This window comes from Cricetulus griseus (assembly GCF_003668045.3).
Source record: "Cricetulus griseus strain 17A/GY chromosome 1 unlocalized genomic scaffold, alternate assembly CriGri-PICRH-1.0 chr1_1, whole genome shotgun sequence".
NCBI classification, from domain to species: Eukaryota; Metazoa; Chordata; class Mammalia; order Rodentia; family Cricetidae; genus Cricetulus; species Cricetulus griseus.
Window position 1 is genome coordinate 158550065 of NW_023276807.1, and position 21879 is coordinate 158571943.

A 21879-nucleotide genomic window follows, 5' to 3' on the forward strand; every position below is an offset into this window, starting at 1 on the left:
TCCACCACCTGAGGGCCTGGGTTACAGGCATGTGCCTCTATACCCAGTGTTTTATATATTTTTTTTTTCTAAAACTATAGATGTTCACAGGTACTATTTTGAGGGGGTAAAGGGTTATTGTAGAAGAAGCACATACTGTAGATTAAGGATCTCATTGCTACAGCAGCTGACAGACACCAAAATAGAACTGAGGCAGTGGTGGTGCGGCTAATAGACACTGCAATTGAACTAAGGTAGCGGTTGCTAGCTCTCTCTCCAAGGCCCCAGATCTCTTCCCTCCTCCCATTATCACTGCTGTTTTCACCATCCCCACACCATTTCTGTTCTTGCAACTGAATGATTCATGGAACTTGCCTCACTCATCATTCCTATTCCCCCACAGTTTCACTTTGTCTTTGAAGACTTCTCTTGCTCTGCGTCTATTTTGTGACTTTGCCAACTTAGATCCTCCCACCTGCAGCGCTCAGTCCTCATTTTCTCAACCACAGTTTCATTAGAGGAACGATTGGCTCAGGGGTCTTGTCCTTGTTGTTTGCTTTCTTCAAGCCAAATTAAGATCAAACATGGACAGACACTCCTTGTATCAACTGGTAATTAATTTGTTTTCTGTTCGTAAAGAATACACAAGGAGGTGTGACTGAAAAATAGTGGAAGGCTTTATTTGACTTGGTTCTGGAGAGGACTAGGAAGTTCAAGAACATGAAAATGACATCTGCTTGGTTTCTGGTGTTCGCCTCATGGCAGGAAACCAAGTGGAACTCTTGAGAAAAGGAATAGGGAAGACGAGGCACATGTAAGAGAGAAGGACTAAACCCCTGATGTGTTTAACCCACCCCAGAAAGAAAACTTTAACCCACTCACAAGGGCTCTCCCCTTGGAATGCCCAAAGACCTCAGTTAGGTCCTCTCTCCCAACATTGTGACGTTGAAGAATTAAACCTCAACACAAGTTTTGGTGGAGCTAACCCAGGTTTCGAATAACTGGGCCTGGAAAGTTGTAACTGAGACGGAATGTTCAGACTAGAAGCAGATGTGGGTGGGACTGGAAGTTTTTGGTATGTCTGTTATCTCCACTGAAGATGAAAACCGTGGTGTCCAGGCTCAGAAACGCAGGAGTACACTTCAGTTTGTTTATTGTTAGAAGAGAGAGAACTAATGATAACAATGTAGCATTTGGGAGGCTGAGGCAGGAGTATTTCTTCAGGATGGAGGTTAGCCTGGGCTATGTAGTGAGTTTCAGGCCAGCCTGAACTACAGTGTGAAACTTTTTCTCAGAAAAAATAAAAACAGACAAGCAAATAAACCCCAAGAAATTAAGGTTTTGTTGTTTGGTGTGCTCTAGGACCTTTGTATTTAAAGTATAATCCATGGACCAGCCACACTGTTGTTTCCTAGAAACCCCCATTTCCAGGCCTGTTCAAGATTTATCAAATGGTAACCTACATTTTAATCAGATTTCCCAATGACTTGTATTCATTTATTTTAAGAAGAGGTCAAGAAAGAATTTCTTTGGCTTAGAGGTCTGTAAATGCTTTTTATAGGAAACTTCCAGCCATATGAGAACCAAGTTATAAATTATGTGTGTCCCTTGGTCACTCTACCAGTGTCACTCCAGAGCCTATTGTAAATGTAAATTCCCAGGTTCCTGTTTCAGACCTAATGGATCAGATAATCTCAGCTTGGAGCATGGAAAGCCACCAATCTAAGTTCCAGAAGGCCTTGTTAGTAATTCTGACACATTAGTGAAATACCATCATCTTAGATTTCCTTATTTTTGTATGATGAAATATTCTTTCTTTTTCAACTCTTACCTCAAACAGGAAGTGATTTTTGTTGAAGCACAATTTCCAGATCAACAAAGAAATGCTTGAAGAAGTCTGAGAACATGGATTAAAACAACTACAGGCCTAAGCACAAATTTAAATATTTTTTCCCCAGAGAAGCTAGCCAAGCAGGGAAGCTGCTGGCATTTTGCCAAGACTTGAGTGGCTAAACCTTCCTAGAAACCGACTGGCAAAACTTGCATTTTTTAAGATGAACTACATAGACAAGTGACTTTGCCAATACTAATAAAAGCACTGTCCTAGCATGTGTGGGGACAAGAATTCTGTGCATGATATTAATAAGCGGATGATTCATTGTGCGTTTCTGATTAAGGACTTTATTTGGTTCTTTAATATTGACATTAGTGTTTATTGATTGACTGTGTGACAGATACTATAAGGTCCTCTGAAAATTATCTCATTATTAGTGCCATGTCAAAATAAGGAAGTTGGGCCGAGGGAGGTTATAGCTATTTGTTCCATTTCATGCACAGTCTGATGGTGATACTGGGATTGAAAGGCAGGAAGTCTGACCCCAGAATATCCCCACTTAATCAAAACACCTTTCTTCAGTAAAGAGAAACTCGTCCGTATCAAATATTCAGAGGTTTGGTGTATGTAAGCTTTTCCTCAACTGTGACCAAACTACCAGACAGAAATGTCTTAAAACAAGACATTTAGTTTGGCTCATAATTTTTCAGGATTCAGCCTGTTGCAGCTGGGGAAGATGTAGGAGAGCAACTCATGCCATGACCAAAAGGAAGCAGAAAGAAGAAGCCAGCACTCCACTGCCTTTCCTTTGTGTCCCCTTTGTTCCACCAGAGCTCACAGCCCATGGGAGAGTGTTACCCACATTCAGGATGTATTTTCCCCTTCAATTAATTCTCTCTAGAAACACCCTCACAGAAACACACCAAGATATGCCTCAAACTCCTGGGTAATTCTAAATCCAGTGATGATGAAGTCATTATCGTTATAATGGAGTGCCCATTTCAGAGTATGGCTTTTAGTTAAGTTATTTTATAGTTTTTATAAAGTCTTAAGCTAACGAATATTGTCTATCTATTATCTATTATCTATAATCTATTTGCAAATATAGGGGGTCTGGATCCTCCCTGATTAATGCCATCAAAATCAGGTGACCAAAGAAAGCAATCAGGCACATTGAACTTATAAAGGATATTGTTTTTAATAAAAATAATACTACTGTAAGCATACTACATATTGTTGTGAGTCCTGACTGAATGGTTATGTTCTCATGGTAGGCATTTTCAGGTGAGGGTCACCTGGCTCCAGCTGAGGAGACGAGAAGAGATAAATTTAAGAACCAGAGAAGGTATCTATCTATCTATCTATCTATCTATCTATCTATCTATCTCCTCAGATTGAATTATTTTTTTTAAGTATCCTGAGATGATTGCAAGTTTCCCTCTCCCTGATGTATATGTGAAAAAAAGATTGTAGAAGGAAAATCAGGCAAGTTGGAAGAAAGTTATAAAAGTAGGTAAAAGTTCTTTTACGTTTCTTTTTCCTTTCAGTCACAGTAGATTGTGGAGCTTTTGAAGTACCTGCTTAGATATTAACAAGAATGGGTAATGATTAAGAATCTTATTCTTCATTTAGATGGCCACTGCATATAAATATAAAATAAAGCTTCTGGGAATTTCCAGCTTTGATCCAGTCTCTCTTCTGTAGGTAGCTTCATGAAACTAAGTAAAGGTTTGCATGCTTGACATTCTTATCAAGTCACTAATTCATGTATGAATATATTTATTTATTCAACGAACATTCACTACAGACCTCTGTTCCTGCCTGATGCTGTGTGTAGTATATGCCAAGTTACAATGACAAGATTGCTGCCCACAAAGAGCTCATTGTGATGGTTGCACAACTGCAAATCTTCTGACACCCATTAATTGTACAATTTAGGTTGGTAAATCATATTATATATAAAATAGGCCTCAGAATTGCTTCAAATGAACACATATAACTCCTGTTTATTATTCAAAACCAGAAAGAAGGGGCCATAACTCAGTCCTGGAAGTGTGGAAGGGGACTGCCAACAATCAGTTAAGTCTGAACTGAAATCTTAAGGAACAAAAAAATTTACTGGCAATGGGGTATATGATAATTCAAGCAGAAGCCACAGGGGAACAAAGTCACATAGGTGAGAAATGTGTTGTTTCCTTCCCTCCCTTAGTGTGTGTGTGTGTGTGTGTGTGTGTGATGCGCAAGAGCCTTAGGAGGGACGTTGACTAGAGAAGATAGCCAGAGGTGATAAGTGAGCCTTTGGAAATGGCCAATCACTGGAGGGTTTTATTTTAATGAGGAATTAATTTAAATCGCGATCAGACTTGTTTTAGAGAAAATGCGGGCATAATGACATAATGGATCAGTCTCTTTGGTGGGGAGGGGTGTCAGAATAACCTGTGCTTGGGCCTGTGATCATCTCTGATCGTTTGAATACTAGACGTAAACAAACACAAAAACAAGAATCAAAAGAAAACCGTAGTTTTGTTTCCTAAACGCCAAGCACTGTATTGCTCGCTTGGTCCTAAAGGCATAGCATTCCAGCAGCCGGGAACGGTAAAGCAGATTGCTGAAAGATTAACGTTGGTGTGGAGTTGTTGAAAGGGGGTTAGTGAATAGGACCTGCTGGTCCACCTTGGGTGGTGGCGAAGTTTGGCGGATTGTTTTCTCTTTGTTGTCAAAGGGATAGAACTCAGTGCCTCGCACAAGCTAGCTCGGCGCACTATCGCCTGGCAACGTGCATTTAAAGGGGGAAAATGTTAGTAAGGCTGAATGTAGCGGGGGATACTCCAGGTTCTTCAAGACTTTAGGCAGGGAACTGGGTTCTCCCATTTAAATGATGGCTCTGAATACATTTGCAGGGCAAAAAGAAAAAAAAATAAGAAGGAATAAATAATTACAGCATTTCCAACAAAGCCATTTATTTCCTGACGGTTGTAAAGCTTTTGTGCCTTAACCACAAAACAGAACCGACAGGAAAACCGCCAAATAGACTCTCTGTCTGCCCCTGTTCCTCTGCTCCTACCAACACCTACCCCCTTTGCCAGCTTCCGGGCGGAATCTTTTTTGCTCGTCGGTGCAGTTGAACTGCGGGACCAATTTCAACAACACAATCCGGAATCGTCAGCATGGCGGCCGCCATACGATACCTCGGCAGAGGTAAGACAGCCGGAGTTCTTTCGTGGGAGGTAGATCCAGAACGGCGTCTCTTGTTGTAGCAGAGTACACGCCAGAATCTGGCAGGCACGGGCCAGCTGTAGGTACTCGAAGTGCCTCCATGCTCGTTCTGGCGTCACTAGTTAAAAGCTACCCTCAACTCAACGCAAGGTTTCTCTCTTGGAGCAGGTCGCTCTGAGGGTGAAATGGGGGAAGAAAATACATTGTCCTTTCAGTCAGGGGTGAGGACTACAGGGCTGGCTTCTGCCCTGAGTGTGGGATAGAGGGTGGGTTCCTTTTGATATGCGAGTCCTGAAAGGGGGAAAGTGGTATATAAAGTGATTTACATCTGTCAGCAATTGAACCTTTATTTTTGTTTGTTGCCGCTTCGTGAATACAGGTGATTCCAGTTCTTAAATTTACAGACGTTATGTAATTTAGGTCATGTTTATCATTTGGAGACCAGTTCTGTAGTGTTTCTTTTTCAGTAACAAGTAAGGTCCAATTGGTTAGAATGACAGGTCCTCTATTACCATGCCTTTTTTCTTTTTAAAGGACAGTAATTATAAATATCGTTATCCAATTAAATCAGGACTATATGTTGATGAAACAGCCGTCATCACTCCATTTAAAGGGAAGAAGCAAATCCCACTGGGCGTGTGGCTAAATTTGTCTATTAAACGTCAGGGGAAAAACCGAAGTTTGTGATTTTTTTTTGTGGTGTTGGTTATGGAACCTAGAGCCTCAAGCATGCTAGGTAAATCTCTACCAGTGCGATAAAATAAATTTAATAAATAAAATAAGAATTTAATAAATAAAGTCAAAGAAAAAAACCTTAAGCTGATTGTGGTGGTACAAGTGTCTAATCCCAGCGCCGGGGAGGCAAAGTCCGCAGGATTAACGCAGTTTGAGGCAAACCTGGACTATATAGTGAGTTCTAAGCCAGTCTGAGACTCTATTTCCAGGCTCTTAATATTTAAAAAAGGAATTTAATCATATCACTCCTATGCTCAGAACTCTGAAAACCCTCCCCCAAGTTCTTCCAATGGCCTATACCTGCACTGTCCATTTTGTTTACTCACTACTGAGTACTTCAAATATGGCTAATTTGAATTCAGAGTGTCATATATGTTAGGAATAAAGTGTGAGGATTCCATGGGGGGTTGGGGGCCGGACGACGACGACAAACATGCCAGGCAGACAGAACTTAAGTGAGAAATTTTATTAGAAAGGGAAGGGCGGGGAGGAAAGAGAAAAGAGGTAAAGAGACAGAGAGAGGACAGAAGAGAAGAGGGAGACAGGAAAAATCCTGTCTGCCCTAGGGGAACAGCGGGGAAGAGAGGGAAAGACAGAGGGAAAGAGAGCATAAGTGGGCAGAGTTCTTTCTTTTAAAAGGGTCCTTTGCACCTGGGCAGACCAAGGTACTGCCTGAGTGCATTCTGCCTGGTGATGACAGGAGCAGGCCAGCATAATGCTTGATCTTTACAATATACATTATAAGATTTTTTTCATGTGTATGTATACATGGTATATGTATCAGGCTTTCTTGGACCATCAGCCCCCAAATCATAACACGAGACTTATTATTATTTATGAATACTTAGCCTTATCTTATGCTTGTCCCACTAGCTCATATAACTTAATTTAACCTGTTTATCTTCATCAATGTTTTGCCTCAGAGCTTTTTACCTTTCTGTTGTGGAATATTACTTTAACTATGTAAAGGTGTGTTACATTTGCTTATACTCCTTTTTTTTTTAAAAAAAAACATGTAAAATGTGTTATATTTGTTTATGCTATATTTGTTTAATTATGTAAAGATGTGTTGCTGTTTTACCTTACCTGCCTAAGGCACCTGATTGGTCTAGTAAAAAACTTGAATGACCAATAGCTAGGGAGAAGAGGGATAGGCGGAGCTGGTGGGCATAGAGAATAACACTTACCATTTGTTTAATATAACCACTTTTATTTAGTGCCTTCTGGTTTTATTTATGAACCCATTCCTCTCCTAAAGACTATAAAGACAATTTTTTTTCTCTATTTTGAAAAGCTTTTATCACTCACCTGTCAGTGGGGGGTTTTCTCCCTCTGTACTTGGGATTTTGCATGAGTTTGTTGTCAAACAATTTTGTTTGTCTTATCAATCTGTCTTTCTGTATTTGTGCCACTACCAATGTGTAGAACCACCATAACTTTATAACATCTCTTTTAAATCAATTTTTCTTAGCTTACAAAGAAATGGTTTTCAATGATACTTCCATACATACACAATTATACTTGGCTCTTTCTTTTCATCCCCTACACTACCCTTCTCCTCCCTACCCCTTCTTATAACAAGTCCTGATCTGGTAGGGCAAATTTCCCACTTTATTCTGATTTTAGAAGAACTCGAACAACTCTGAGAATGTATCATTTTTAAAATGAATAAATAAAATAGAAACTATTTTTAAAATATAGGGGTATATATGTTCATATTCCATATTAATAAAATTAATCTATTGAACTTAAATTAGATTAAGGTAAAAATAGATGAAGAGGGTGTAAAGACTCATGCCTGTAATCACACATTACTTATAGTTCAATCCAGCCTGGGCCATACTTATTGAGTTCCAGGTCAGACTAATCAACAGTGCACTCCTGTCTCAAACACAACTGAATAGAAAAGTTACTAGACATTAGATGCTTCTGTTTGCGTTTAATTTCTCTAAGTGTGATTTCTATATTTTACCTTTCCTTTTAGTGGTGATGCTTACCGAATTCAGGGCCTTGTACATCCTAGGCCAGGAACTACGATTAAGCTATGCCCTACCCCTATTATTGGATATTTTATATGTTTGTGTGTATGTGTTTTTGTTTTTGTATTCATGTTGGGGGATGGGTGCATTGCTGGTGTAGAGGTCAGAGGACAACCTTTGGTTGTTCCTTAGACATCTACTACCTTTTGTTTGAGACAAAGTCTGTTATTGGCCTGGAACTTCTCCATATATAGGTCAGGCTAGCTAGCCCACAAGCTTCCAGGGATCTGCTTCCTGACATCTCACTATTCCTGGGATTGTAGGCATATGCCACCACATCGAGTTTTTCATGTGGATACTGGAGAGATCCAAATTCAGATTCTCTTGCTTTTGAAGCAGCCTCCATAATTACATGGAAAAAAAAAAATTCAGCCCGTAGTCTTACACTTTTTAACAATGTTAAAAATCATAAAATATTAGTTGCTTTTGTTTTGAAAATACTGATTTTTAGAATGTAAAAAATATATGATCTGATGATTAATGTTATATTTTGCTTTTCTTCCAAGTCTTGACACAACACCAAAGGCACTGTCTTTCCAAGGCAGCTTATCAGGCCCCTCCTTGCCCCTGCTCTGTCAATGTGCTCTGGACCCACAGACATTTTGCTGCTGCTGCTGCTGCTAAAAAGTAAGTTTTTTTTTTTCTTCAGTTGCTTCATTTACTATTAAAGTTCCGATTAAAACTGTAGTAATATAAAGATTTGTAGTTATAAAAGTTCATTATCTGTGCTCTTTGACCTTGGTGTTCTGAGGGAAAGATTCAAATAATGGCAGCATTTATGAACCTCTTGAGCTAATTACTCGCCACTGCCTTTTTGAGCTGTTGTACTATGTTCATTTTAAGAGAAGGAAATCAAGGTGCCAATAATGGCTCTGTTTCGTTCCTTGTTGCTGTAAAATACCCTGACAGAAGCTACTTAGGAGGGAAGGGTTTATTTGACTGACAGTCCCAAGTCCCATCCCATCATTGTGGGGTAATTGGGGTGTCAGGAACCTGAAGCAGCAGCAGCAGCACCCACAGTCTAGAGCAGAGTGAGTGTGTGTTCTTTCCTGTACTTACCTGCTCCCCCATTTTCATTCAGTTGGGGGCCCAGCCTGTAAAATGGGCAAGTATGCCTATCCCAGCTAACCCACTTAAGAGACTCTCAGTATGACTGTGGGCCAACACAACCCAGCAGATCCTCACTGAGACTCTTCCCAAGTGGTTTAGATGGTTTCCAGTTGACAGTTAAAACTAAACATCACATTGAGATTCCAGAGCCAGTCCCTAGCAGAGGCCCAGAGCAAGTCAGAATAAGGATTTGAACTTAAAGAGTTTAGTTCTGAAACTGGATTTTTCCTGCTCTTTATAATTAGATGTTACAGAATTACTGGTACTGTGATTTTATATTGGAATGTCAGATTTTTAATGTTTATTGTGATACATAGAAATACACACATATAAATATCTATTTTTTATGTAGACTTTCAATATATGGAAATAGAAAGGGCTGAAATTTGTTCTCATAGCTTCTGATTACCAAGAGTAGAAAGCTGGTTTTATATGGAGTTAGAGTTTGATTTTTCTCCATTGATGGTCCTGCCATTGAACTGAATGAGAGAGGGACTGAAAGGCCAATGCTGGTTGAGCTCTTGGGCTTAAGGCTCGTGACATCTGTTTGGTGGCCATAACACTAACTGGTTTTTCTCCCAAGAACACTGATATTAATGAAGTGCAAAACAGTATCATCTTTTTACTGGATGTCCTTTTCCCTAATGCCACCATTTCTGTAATTAAAAGAAATGGCTGAGGAAGTAATAATTAAACGCCACAGCACTATAGGATATTACCAGTTAAAATTTACAGAATTCTTGTGTGCTGTATTGTAATAATAAGTCTTTCTCCAAGCCACCCAAGTCCTGCTTCCACATGGGCACTTTCTGCCAGGCTGCCCAAGTTCTGCCTGCCGCCACGTTAAGGTCCCAAGTAACACACAGAGACTTATATTAGGTACAAATGCTGCTTGGTCAGTGACTAGGATTTCTCATCTGCTAGCTCAGTCTTAATTATCATAAATCTACATATTTTATAAGACTTATGTAGGACACCTTCCACTGGCGTTCACATCCCAGGATCACATGGCGGCTCAGAGCAGAGAGCAGGAGGAAGAGCAAAAGGGATGACTTCCTTCTTGCCCTTGATTATATATGATTCTCCCTGCTATGTCACTTCCTGCCTGGATCACCACTTCTTTACTACATTTCCCATTTCCCAGAATCCTCCTTGACTCCTAGTCCCACCAAACTTGCTGCCTCATTGTCCAAACAGTATTTTATTTATCATCCAATAAGACAAACACATCCACAGAAGCACTTCCCCCATCACTGTATACTAATTATAATTGAGCACAGTTCATATAGTTGTTCATTTAATCTTCACAACAGTTAGAAGTACAGATACTATGATGAGCATTTCTCAAATGGAGGAATGGAAGCCTGAAGATTACATTTCATGTGGGTTCTAGGACCTAAATTTCAGTACTCGTGAACAACGAAGTTCAGTAGTAATATAGAACAATATAACCCATAGTTAGACGGCATGGATGGAAGATTTGTTGTCTGACTTCATGTTATCTGTCATGACTAGCCTAAGAGAGTAGAATCAGTGGCTTTGGAGGGCAGTAGGGTCTGTCAAATACAGTTCAAACTACAGAATCTTTCCTTTTAATGAATTTTGTTAGAGTACAAGCCTTAGGTTATGGGATATCCAAAATGAAAACTGAAGTGTAGGGAATTTTAGAAGAATTTGTAAATTTCCTGTTGTTTAACATATTCTTATTTTCATAAACTTAGCCAAAGCAGTCTCTATCCTTTGTATGTTAAGCACTACACAGGATGTTGGTAATGTGAATATGAGCCAGGTACCTGTTTTGTTGTTCTGCCCTTGAGTATTTTAAAATGAACTGACAGTAACATAAAAATTTGCTTTTTGAGCTGGTTGATGGTGGTCCATGCCTTTACTCCCAGCACTTGGGAGGCAGAGGCACATGGATCTATATGAGTTTGAGGCCAGTCTGCTCTATAGAAAGAGTTTCAGGACAGCCAGGGCTACACAAAGAAACCTTGTCTTGAAAAAAAGAAAAAAATTGTTTTTTTTTGTCTTTAGAAGTCATTATTTTAAATGAATTAGTTCCTGATAAGCAATTAAAGATGTATAAAGTTTAGACAGTGAGAAGTAGGTGGCCTTTCTGCACCTGTGGTTTAACCATTGAATTATAATGGTATATGCATTTTTAACTATGCATTTCTTGTTATTTGTATAAGTAGTAGGGCATAAAGCAAGCGTCTTGCTTGTTTTTAACAATATGCTGTGGATATAGATTCATATAGTGCTGTCTAGTTATTTTAACTATATAATATTTAGCTGTATAAATGTACTATAATTTATGTAATTTAACTTTCTAATATTTCATTAATATAATGATCCTGTACTTAATAACTATGTAAAAGTCATGTATCTTGTCATGTATAATGGAAGTATTTGAAGTGTAAGCTTTGAGAAGAAAAATTCTTTGGTCAGAAAATGTATATATTTACAATTTTGAAAGATGATCTGAAATTACCTTGTTAGTTGTATTGGTTCAGTAATAGAGCACTTGCCTAGCACTTCTAAGGCTCAGAATTCCATCCCTAATGCCAAAAGGAAGAATGAAAGAAACAATTTGTCAGTTTGTATCCTTACTAGCAAGTGTTATTAGAATGTATTTCTTTGGTTTTTCCAGACAGGGTTTCTCTGTGGCTTTGGAGTCTGTCCTGGAACTAGCTCTTGTAGATAAGGTTGGTCTCAAACTCACAGAGATCCACCTGCCTCTGCCTCCCAAGTGCTGGGATTTAAAGGTGTGCGCCACCACCACTGTAGAATATATTTCTTTATTTAGCATAGTCACATCTACCATCTTTTTTAGTTTATAGGTAATAAATGGAGCTGTGATTTTTTTTTTAAACAACATTTAAGAGACATTTCTTTTTCTTTTTTTCTTTTTTCTTTTTTTTTTTTTAATTTAAATTAGAAACAAGCTTGTTTCACATGTCAATCCCAGTTCCCTCTCCCTCCCTCCCTCCCCTGCCCTCCACCAATCCCCATCCCATCCCCTTTCTGCTCCCCGACCCCCCCCCCAGGGGGTGTGTGAGGCCTTCAACAGGGGATCCTCAAAGTCTGTGATATCATTTGGAGCAGCACCTAGCGCCCCCCCCCCCATGTCTAGGCTGAGAGAGTATTCCTCTATGTGCAATGTGTTCTCAAAGTACATTCGTATACTAGGGATACATACTGATCCACTATCAGAGGCCCCATAGATTAACCAGCCCTATCATATCATCTGAAAATAGTGGAAGTTTGACTTCTTCTTTTCCAATTTGTATCCCTTTTGATCTCCTTTTGTTGTCTTATTGCTCTAGCTAGAACTTCAAGTACTATATTGAAGAGATACGGAGAGAGTGGACTTTGGACTTGTTCCTGATTTTAGAGGAATCGCCTTGAATTTCTCTCCATTTATTTTGATGTTGGCTGTTGGCTTGCTGAGTATTGTTTTTGTTATGTTTAGCTATGTTCCTGTTATCCCTGATTTCTCCAAGATCCTTATCATGAAGGGGTGTTGGATTTTTGTCAAAGGCTTTTTCAGCATCTAGTGAGATGATCATGTGGTTTTTCTTTTGCTGTTTTTTTTTTATCATTTTTTATTTGAATTAGAAACAAGATTGATTTACATGACAATCCCAGTTCCCTTCTCCCTTCCGTCCTCCCTTACCACCCCTCTCAACTAAAACCCTACCTATCATATACCCTTTCTTCTATTCTTCACCTGACTCAACCTTTCTGCTCCCTCATGACCTCTGCATCCTTCCTCTTCTTCCCTTCTCATTCTTGTAGCTCCCTCCCCCCTATTCCCATGTTCTCAATTTGCTCAGGGGATCGTGACCCTTTCCCCTTCTCCAGGGGAAAATATTTGTCTCTTTTAGGGTCCTCCTTGTTTACTAGTTTCTCTGGCAGTGTGGATTGTAGGCTGGTAATCCTTTATTCTATGTCTAAAATCTACATATGAGTTAGTACATATCATGTTTGTCTTGTTGTGATTGGGTTACCTTGTTCAGAATGGTTTCTTCTAGTTCCATCCATTTTCCTGCAGATTTCAAGATTCCATTATTTTTTGTTTTTTGTTTTTCCCCTGGCTGAGTAGTACTCCATTGTGTAAATGTACCATATTTTCTCTATCCATTCTTCGGTAGAGGGGCATCTAGGCTGCTTCCAGTTTCTGGCTATTACAAATAGTGCTGCTATGAACATTGTTGAACAGATGTCCTTGTTGTATTGAAGGGGTCAGCTCCCCATTTCGGCAGCCATAACAGCCGAACATGTGCTTGCCATAACTTTGCCTTGGTCACTTAGAGGTCAGATGCCTGCCTCGTGTCAAGGAACCAATCAGAAGTTAGCTGGTGGTGCTATGCTTTATGGCTCTGGGTGTGCTTTACGGACAAGCACACAGCAATGACGCAGAGAGCATAGCAACCACCCTGGGAGGGCCTATGGGCCATAACAACCAGTTGACCAATCAACACAGGGCAAACCCTCCAAGCCTGGAGGCGCACCAATCCTGAGCCTGTGCATACCCCTAGACACTTCCCTTACGCTGCCCTATAAAGATCTGTATGCAGCGGCTTCAAACTGTCTTTGCTAGCCGTCCACCATGGTGGGTGGGTCAAAGACCCGAGCTAACATGGGGTTAGCTCGTTAAACTACAATAAAGCCTCATGCAATTTGCATCAAGCTTTTGCCTCCATTCTGTGATGGGGTGGCCTCGGTTCGGAGCTAAGATCCTGGAAGCTTGAGCTTTTCGAGGGTCTTACAGTATGAATATGCTTCTTTTGGGTATATGTCTAGGAGTGGAATTGCTGGATCTTGTGGTAGAATGATTCCCATTTTCTTGAGGAGTCGCCATACTGATTTTCAAAGTGGCTGTACAAGTTGGCACTCCCACCAGCAGTGGAGAAGTGTTCCCCTTTCTCCACCTCCTCTCCAGCATAAACTGTGATTGGTGTTTTTGATTTTAGCCATTCTAACAGGAGTAAGATCATATCTCAGAGTTGTTTTGATTTGCATTTCCCTGATGGCTAAGGATGTTGAACACTTTCTTATGTGTCTTTCAGCCATTTTAGATCCCTCTATTGAGAATTGTCTGTTTAGTTCTGTACTCCATTTTTTAATTGGATTGTTTGGTGTTTTGGAGACTAGCTTTTTGAGTTCGTTGTATATTTTGGAGATCAGCCCTCTGTCAGATGTGGGGTTGGTGAATATCTTTTCCCAGTCTGTGGGCTGCCTTTTTGTCTTGCTGACTGTGTCCTTTGCCTTACAGAAGCTTCTCAGTTTCAGGAGGTCCCATTTATTAGTTGTTGATCTTAGTGTCTGTGCTACTGGTGTTATGTTCAGGAAGCGGTCTCCTGTACCAGTTGATTCAAGGGTGTTTCCTACTTTATCTTTTAATAGGTTCAGTGTGGCTGGGTTTATGTTGAAGTCTTGGATCCATTTTGACTTAAGTTTGTGCAAGGCGAAAGGCTTGGGTGTATCTGTAGTTTTCTACATGTTGGCATCCAGTTATGCCAGCACCATTTGTTGAAGATGTTCTCTTTGTTGCAGCATATAAATTTGGATTGTTTGTCAAAAATCAGGTGTTTGTAGGTGTGTGGGTTAATATCAGGGTTTTCAACTCTATTCCATTGGTCTACCTGTCTATTTTTGTGCCAATACCAAGCTGTTTTCAGGACTATAGCTATGTAATAGAGCTTGAAGTCAGGGATGGTGATGCCTCCAGAAGCTCCTCTGTTGTACAGGGTTGTTTTGGCTATCCTGGGTCTTTTGTTTCTCCATATAAAGTTGAGAGTTGTTCTTTCAAGGTCTGTGAAGAATTGTGTTGGGATTTTGATGGGGATTGCATTGAATCTGTAGGTTGCTTTTGGCAAGATTGCCATTTTTACTATGTTGATCCTACCTATCCAAGAGCATGGGAGATCTTTCCATTTTCCTGTATCTTTAATTTCTTTCTTTAGAGACTCCAAATTCTTATGGTACAGGTCTTTCACTTTTTTGGTTAGTGTTACCCCAAGGTAATTTATGTTGTTTGTGGCTGTTGTAAAGGGTGATGTTTCTCTGATTTCTTTCTTCACCAATGTGTTTTCTGTTTATTAGGGCTACAGATTTTTTTTTTTTTTTGAGTTAATCTTGTATCCTGCCACTTTGCTGAAGGTGTTTATCAGCTGTAGGAGTTCCCTGGTAGAGTTTTTCGGGTCACTTATGTAGACTATCATATCATCTGCAAATAGTGAGAGTTTGACTTCTTCCTTTCTGATTTGTATTCCCTTGATATCCTTTTGTTGTCTTATTGCTCTAGCTAGAACTTCAGGGAAAATATTGAGGAGGTATGGAGAGTGGACAGCCTTGTCTTGTCCCTGATTTTAGAGGAATTGCATTGAGTTTCTCTCCATTTAATTTGATGTTGGCTGTTGGCTTGCTGTGTATTGTTTTTGTTATGTTTAGGAATGTTCCTGTTATCCCTGATTTCTCCAAGACCGTATCGTGAAGGGGTGTTGGATTTTGTCAAAGGCTTTTTCTGCATTTAGTGAGATGATCATGTACTTTTTGCAGTTTGTTTATATGGTGAATTACATTGATAGATCTTCATATGTTGATCCATCCCTGCATTCCTGGGATGAAGCCTACTTGATCATGGTGGATGATTTCTCTGATGTGTTCTTGGATTCAATTCAGTATTGTATTGAGTATTTTTGCATCCATGTTCATGAGGGATATTGGTCTGTAGTTCTCTTTCTTAGTTGTGTCTTTGTCATGGGTACCAAGGTAATTGTAGCCTCCTAAAAAGAGTTTGGCAATGACTCTTCTGCTTCTATTGTATGGAACACTGTGAGAAGAATTGGTATTAGCTGTTCTTTGAATTTCTGGTAGAAATTTGCACTGAAACCATATGGCCCTGGGGTTTTTTTTGGTTGGAGACTTTTAATGACTGCTTCTGTTTCATTAGAGGACTGTTTAAATGGCTATCTGTTCTTGATTTAATTTTGGTGATATCTATCCAGAAAATTGTCCATTTCCTTTAAATTTTTTAAATTTTGTGCAGTATAGGCTTTCAGAGTATGACCTGATGATTCTCTGGATTTCCTCAGTGTCTGTTATTATGTCCTCCTTTTCATTTCTGATTTTGTTAATTTGCATGTTCTCTGTCTGCCTTTTGGTTAGCTTGGGTAAAGGTTTGTCTATCTTGTTGATGTTTTTGAAGAATCAACTCTTTGTTACATTGATACTTTGTATTGTTTTCTCTGTTTCTAGTTTGTTGATTTCAGCCCTCAATTTAATTTTTTCCTGGAGTATAGTCCTCTGGGGTGAGTTTGCTTCTTTTTGTTTTAAAGCTTTCAGCTGTGCTGACTCTTCTCCAATTTCTTCATGTGGGCACTTAGTGCTATGAACTTTTCCTCTTAGTACTGCTTTCAAAGTGTCCCATACGTTTGGGTATGTTGTGTCTTCATTCACATTGAATTCTAGGAAGTCTTTAATTTCTTTTTTTTAATTTCTTCCTTGACCCAGTAATGTTGCAATTGTTCATTGTTCAATTTCCATGAGTTTGTAGGGTTTCTGCAATTTGTGTTGTTGTTGAATTCTAAAGCATGATGGGTCTGATAAGATACAGGGGGTTATTCCAATTTTTTGTACCTATTGAGGTTTGCTATATTGCTGAGTATGTGGTCGATTTTAGAGAAGGTTCCATGTGGTACTGAGAAGAAGTTACATTCTTTTGTGTTTGGATGGAATGTTCTATAGATGTCTGTTAATCCCAATTGAGTCATAACTTCTGTGAGTTCCTTTGTTTCTTTGTTAAGTTTCTGTCTAGTGGTCCTGTCTAGTGCTGAGTGTGGGTGTTGAAGTCTCCCACTATAAGTGTGTGAGGTTTTATGTGTGATTTGAGTTTTAGTAATGTTTCTTTTATGAATGTGGTGCCTTTGTATTTGGGGCATAGATGTTCAGAATTGATACTTCATCCTGATGGATTTTTCCTGTGATGAATATGAAATGACCTTCTTCATCTCTTTTGATTGATTTTAGTTTGAAGTCTAATTTGTTAGATATTAGAATAGCTACACTAACTTGTTTCTTGGGTCCATTTGATTGGAAAATGTTATCCCAATTCTTTACTCTGTGGTGACATCTGTCTTTGAAGTTGTGGTATGTTTCTTGTATGCAGCAGAAGGATTCTGTCTTCGTATCCATTCTGTTAGTCTGTGTCTCTTTATAGGTGAGTTAAGACCATTAATATTGAGGGGATATTAATGACCATTGATTGTTGATTCTTGTTTGGTTTGGGTTTGTTGTTGTTGTTGGGATTGTGTGTGGATTCCGGACCCCTCCCCCCTTTTTTTTTTCTTTTGGCTGTTGGTAAAGCAGGAATTATCTATTGCCTATACTTTTGTGGGTGTAGTTAACTTCCTTTGCTTGGAGTTTTTCTTCCAGAACTTTCTGTAGGGCTGGACTAGTAGATATATATTGTTTAAATCTGGTTTTGTCATGGACTATCTTGTTTTCTCCATCTATAGTGATTGAAAGCTTTGCTGGTTATAGTAGTCTGAGCTGGCATCCGTGGTCTCTTAGCATTGGTAGCATATCTATCCAGGACCTTCTGGCTTTCAGAGTTTCCATGGAGACGTCAGGTGTAATTCTGATAGGTTTGCATTTATGTGTTACTTGGTGTTTTTCCTTTGCTGCTAATATTCTTTATTCTGTATGTGTGGGGTTTTGATTATTATGTCATGAGGGGACTTTTGTTTTTGTTTTTGGTCACTCTATTTGGTATTCTGTAAGCTTCTTGTACTTTCATTGGCATGTCTTTCTTTAGGTTGGGAAAGTTTTCTTCTATGATTTTTGTTGAATATATTCTCTGCACCTTTGAGGTAGGTTTCCTCACCTTCTTCTGTACCTATTATTCTTAGGTTTGATGTTTTCACGGTGTTCCACATTTCCTGGATACTTTGTGTTAGGGATTTGTTGTACTTAAGATTTTCTTTGGTCGATGAATCTATTTCTCTTAGTGTATCTTCAATGTCTGAGATTCCCTCTTCCATCTCTTGTATTCTGTTGGTTATGCTTGCATCTGTAGTTCCTGATCGTTTACCCAGCTTTTCTATTTCCTGCATTCCCTCAGACTGTTTTTTTGTTTGTTTGTTTGTTTGTTTTTGTGTGTGTATGTGTGTGTCTCTATTTCAGCTTTTAAACCTTGCACTGTTTGAATTGTTTCTTGTAATTTTTGGCTTGTCTTTTCCTACATTTCTTGAATTTTTTTGTGTTTTTTTCTCCATTTCTCTTTAAGGGATTTTCTCATTTCCTCTTTGAGAGTCTGTATCATCTTCATAAAGTTGTTTTTAGGGTCATTCTCTTCTGCTTTATCTGTGTTGGGATGTTTAGGTCTTGCTGGTGTGGAGTTCCTAGACTCTGGTGGCATCATTGATCTTTCTGTTGTTGACTGTCTTCTTATACTGTTGTCTTCCCATCCCTTCCAGTGGGTACTGGTGGGGTCTCTCCCTCTCCTGGTGGGTATGGGACCAAGCTTCTCTTCCGGTGGGTACAAGCAGGTCCAATATTCAAATGGCTCTCCTCTTCCCGTGGGTGGAGGTGGGACTAGTACTATGATATTGGCAGACTGTGGATAGGCTGTTCCACTGGGACAGGTTCCCCTGTGTGCAGGCCTTATTTTTTTTTTTTTTCTGAATACTTTTTTGTTTACAGGTTTTGTTGTGATGAGTTGGACTTTTTTTAATATATCATAAATTAGCATAGATCTCTGTTATAACTTACCTTTATTTATGGCTATTATATTAGAGATATGGCAGAAGTGTGATAGGATTGCTGGTGGAAGTTAAGTTCTACTTGAAAGTTAGAGTTTTGCTGGGGAATTGGAAAAAAGTTATGTCAGTAGTACCAGGGCATGGAAGTAAATGTACTTAGAAATGTAAGTGCAGTCTGATAATTTAATAGGGCTTAATATGGATGCACACAGAACTAGCAGACATTTAATTAGGAAGCAGGCTCTTTTGGGTTGTGACAGACAAGGAGCAGCAGCAACAGCTCCTCCTCTTGGTGCTAGGGATGGAATCTAGTCCTTACACAAGCTATGCAACTTCTCTGCCACTGAGCTGTGTCCCTGCCCTGTCTTTTGGGTGCGACTAGTGCCTGGATTCTGATTTGTTGTGAAGTTGAGGTGTTTAGGTTTTACCAATTTGTATCCTATCCAGCTTATTGAAGAGTGAGGGTTTTCTACATGAGAAGTTAGCAGTTTTTGCATTTCTGTAGTTTATTTCTCGTGGACATCTTTTGCCTATTCTATTGGGCTATTTGTTTATTTTTGCTATGTGCAAGTATTTATTAGCTTATTACTTATTTTAAGAACATTTGAAACCATTTTTTGCTTATCCTCTAGGTAATTCTTATTATATGTCACCCCCAACTTTTACAGTAGTAAGCTTGATGCTTTTTACTGCCCTAAAAATCATAAGAAATGTGCCCACTTTAGAATGATATGAAAAACTGTCATAAGATTATTTAGTAATTTGATGAGATGCATTCATAATTTTAGTTGTAACCATTAGTTTTTAATGATTGACTTCATAATCTACTAAAATAGTTCATGGAGTCAAAGTCTAAGACATGATGGTACTTTTCTTTGTTGTTCTTTGTTCTTGTTTTGTTTTGTTTGAGACAGAATCTCTCTAATTAGTCCTCTGGGGTCTGGAATATATTAGGGAGACCAGGTTGACTTTGAAATCACAGAGGCCTGCCCATGCCTCTGCCTACTGAGCACTGGGATTGCTACGCTTGAGATACCATGCATTGCACTCTGTCATTCTGAACCCTCTCCACCCCACTGATATGCAAGGAGGATCTGTCTGTCAGTTTGTCTGTCTGAGTCTGGTTCTCTTTCTTCCTTGACAATGGGGTCCTTTTCTTGCTTCTTTATGTGTCTATTTTTTAAAATTAAATGATGAATTTCCTGTGTAGAATAGTCAGTAGTTTTTACATAGCAAGTAGGCTTGTCTTTTAATGTGTCATGTTGAGCCAGTGTGGTCAAGGGCTGAGCTAGAGTTTGGTTTCGTGGTCTCCATGGTTACCACCAGACAAAAATCTCTGTACCATTACTTTGTGCTCAGTATGGGGGTTGGGTTGCTGGGTTTTTCTTGGTGCGTGCTTGGTGCTGTTTCCTGCTGTGCAGCTGCATCTCCTCTAGCAAGTAGTAGGCTGTTGTTGCCTATTACTCATTGCTTGCCTGGCTGGAAATGGGTGAAAGAGGTTGGCTCAGTGGATCCCGATTTAGGAATGGAAGGCCCACTGAGGCTGGGCTTTGGAGATGGGCTTTTTGAACACATCTCTCCTTTCTCTCTGTGTCTATACTTACTGCAGGTTGTGGGGAAGTTCCTGCCCTGCATCTGGATAGATAGTAGTCTGGGCCCTGTACTGTTTCCTGCCTTGATTCTGGAACTCTAGGTAGAAGTTTTGGTGATAGTTTTCTTCCTTTCTACCAGAGACAGTGGGTGTTTGCTTAGGCCTTTTCCTCTGGCCTGCACCCTCTCTGGAGGCTCTCTAATCTCCAGCCCGCTGCACTCTTTCCTGGAGGTGTGTGGGAAAGGTCTGTGAAAGTATGAACTTGTGTTCCTGAGGAGGTGCATTGCCACACTAGCCTTGCAGTTTGTCTAACCTGCTTGCCTTTCTCTCCAGGTTGGTCATTGGAGAGACATAATGAGGGTGTGGAGGGGCTGATTCTCCTTGGAGTTTAGGTTGCTGGGTTGCCTACATTCACAGCTCTGGGGTGGGGTCAAGAGAAGTTGGGAGTTTTCATGGCCCCTCTTTCTCCATGCGGGTGCTCATTCTGGCTTTCACAGTGCAAGTGCAGCAGAGCTGCATTTAGTTTAAAAAGGAATGAAATAAATCACTGTTAGGATGTTAGTGTGTGTATCTCATGTTGCCTTAAGCGTTGTTATTATTTAGTTCAACTTAATTTTAAAGAACAAACCAAAACACCTCAATGTAAAAGATTCTTTGCTTTTGAAATTGTTGGATTGCTGTTTGACTCACAGATTTTCAAGTCCTGAAGTGAGCTTTATTATAGCACTGTTTTTTTCTTGTCTGTGTGGTTGAGTCTGACCGTGGCTTACTTTTCCTTTCATGTTTCTGTCGTTAGAGGACAGATGTGGCGGGGTGAAAGTTATTAGCCTGAGTGCGTCTCTTGTTACTCATTTCATCTGTGTGGTTTAGTTACCCAGGTAACTGCAGATAACTGTTCTCTTGGTGCAGACTGCCAGGTGTCCTCCCCGCCACCTCCCTTTCCAGTATGATTTATATTGATCTCAAAGTCACGGCCCTTAAGCTCTTCCATGGTTTTACGTAACTGCATGGACAACACGTCTTCTTAATGTGACTCTTTTGAGTAAAGACAGATGGTTTTGGAGGGCTGTGGAAACAAAGCAGTGGGTTCCTGAGATTGGTTTGTACTGTATTACTGAAGGATTTTGTTTAATTGCAGTTTTGCTTTTTGATAAATGCATTTTCCTTCCACCTCCCTTTTGTGGTGGTAGAGATGGAACTCAGGACCTTGGGTGATGAAATACTTTGTCCCCTGAACAAATAAGAAAGGGTCATGTTGTATGGCTTAGGCTGAACTGGACTTGGCTGAATAGCTTAAGTTGGCTTTGAACTCAAGGTCTTCCTCTCTCTCCCTCTGAAGTGCTGGGATTGTTAGTTTATACTACAGTGCCAGTTTCCTGAGAATCTTGTTTGTTCTATATTATGATGATGTCTTACTAGTCTTAGTTTTTCCTAAAGCACTGTTCCATTTGAAACCTAAAAATGTTTACATTGAACAAATTATATTTTACAAAGTCCCAACTGTAGGTAAGTACATTGTTCTTTAACCATCACAATCCCATTTATCAGACCTTTTGGTGCTTCACAAATATTTATAATTACAAAAAAAGAAGTCATGCCGGGCGTTGG

The 21879-nt window shown here is 39.6% G+C and overlaps 1 protein-coding gene across 2 annotated transcripts in view; it reads left to right on the top strand.

The window, feature by feature from the left end:
* The first annotated feature begins 3922 nt into the window (after positions 1-3922).
* The window catches only part of LOC100760353 (39S ribosomal protein L1, mitochondrial), a 63236-nt gene continuing 45279 nt past the window's right edge, over positions 3923-21879 (top strand). Inside the window, exons 1-2 of one of the 2 annotated variants that reach the window (XM_027387674.2) lie at positions 3923-3989; positions 4900-5011. In XM_027387674.2, the coding sequence (XP_027243475.1) occupies positions 3938-3989; positions 4900-5011 (164 nt within the window). In that variant the 5' untranslated portion in view covers positions 3923-3937. Of the gene's footprint in view, positions 3990-4884; positions 5012-8309; positions 8431-21879 lie in introns of those variants that run through there. The other variant, XM_027387675.2, reaches the window with a different exon arrangement.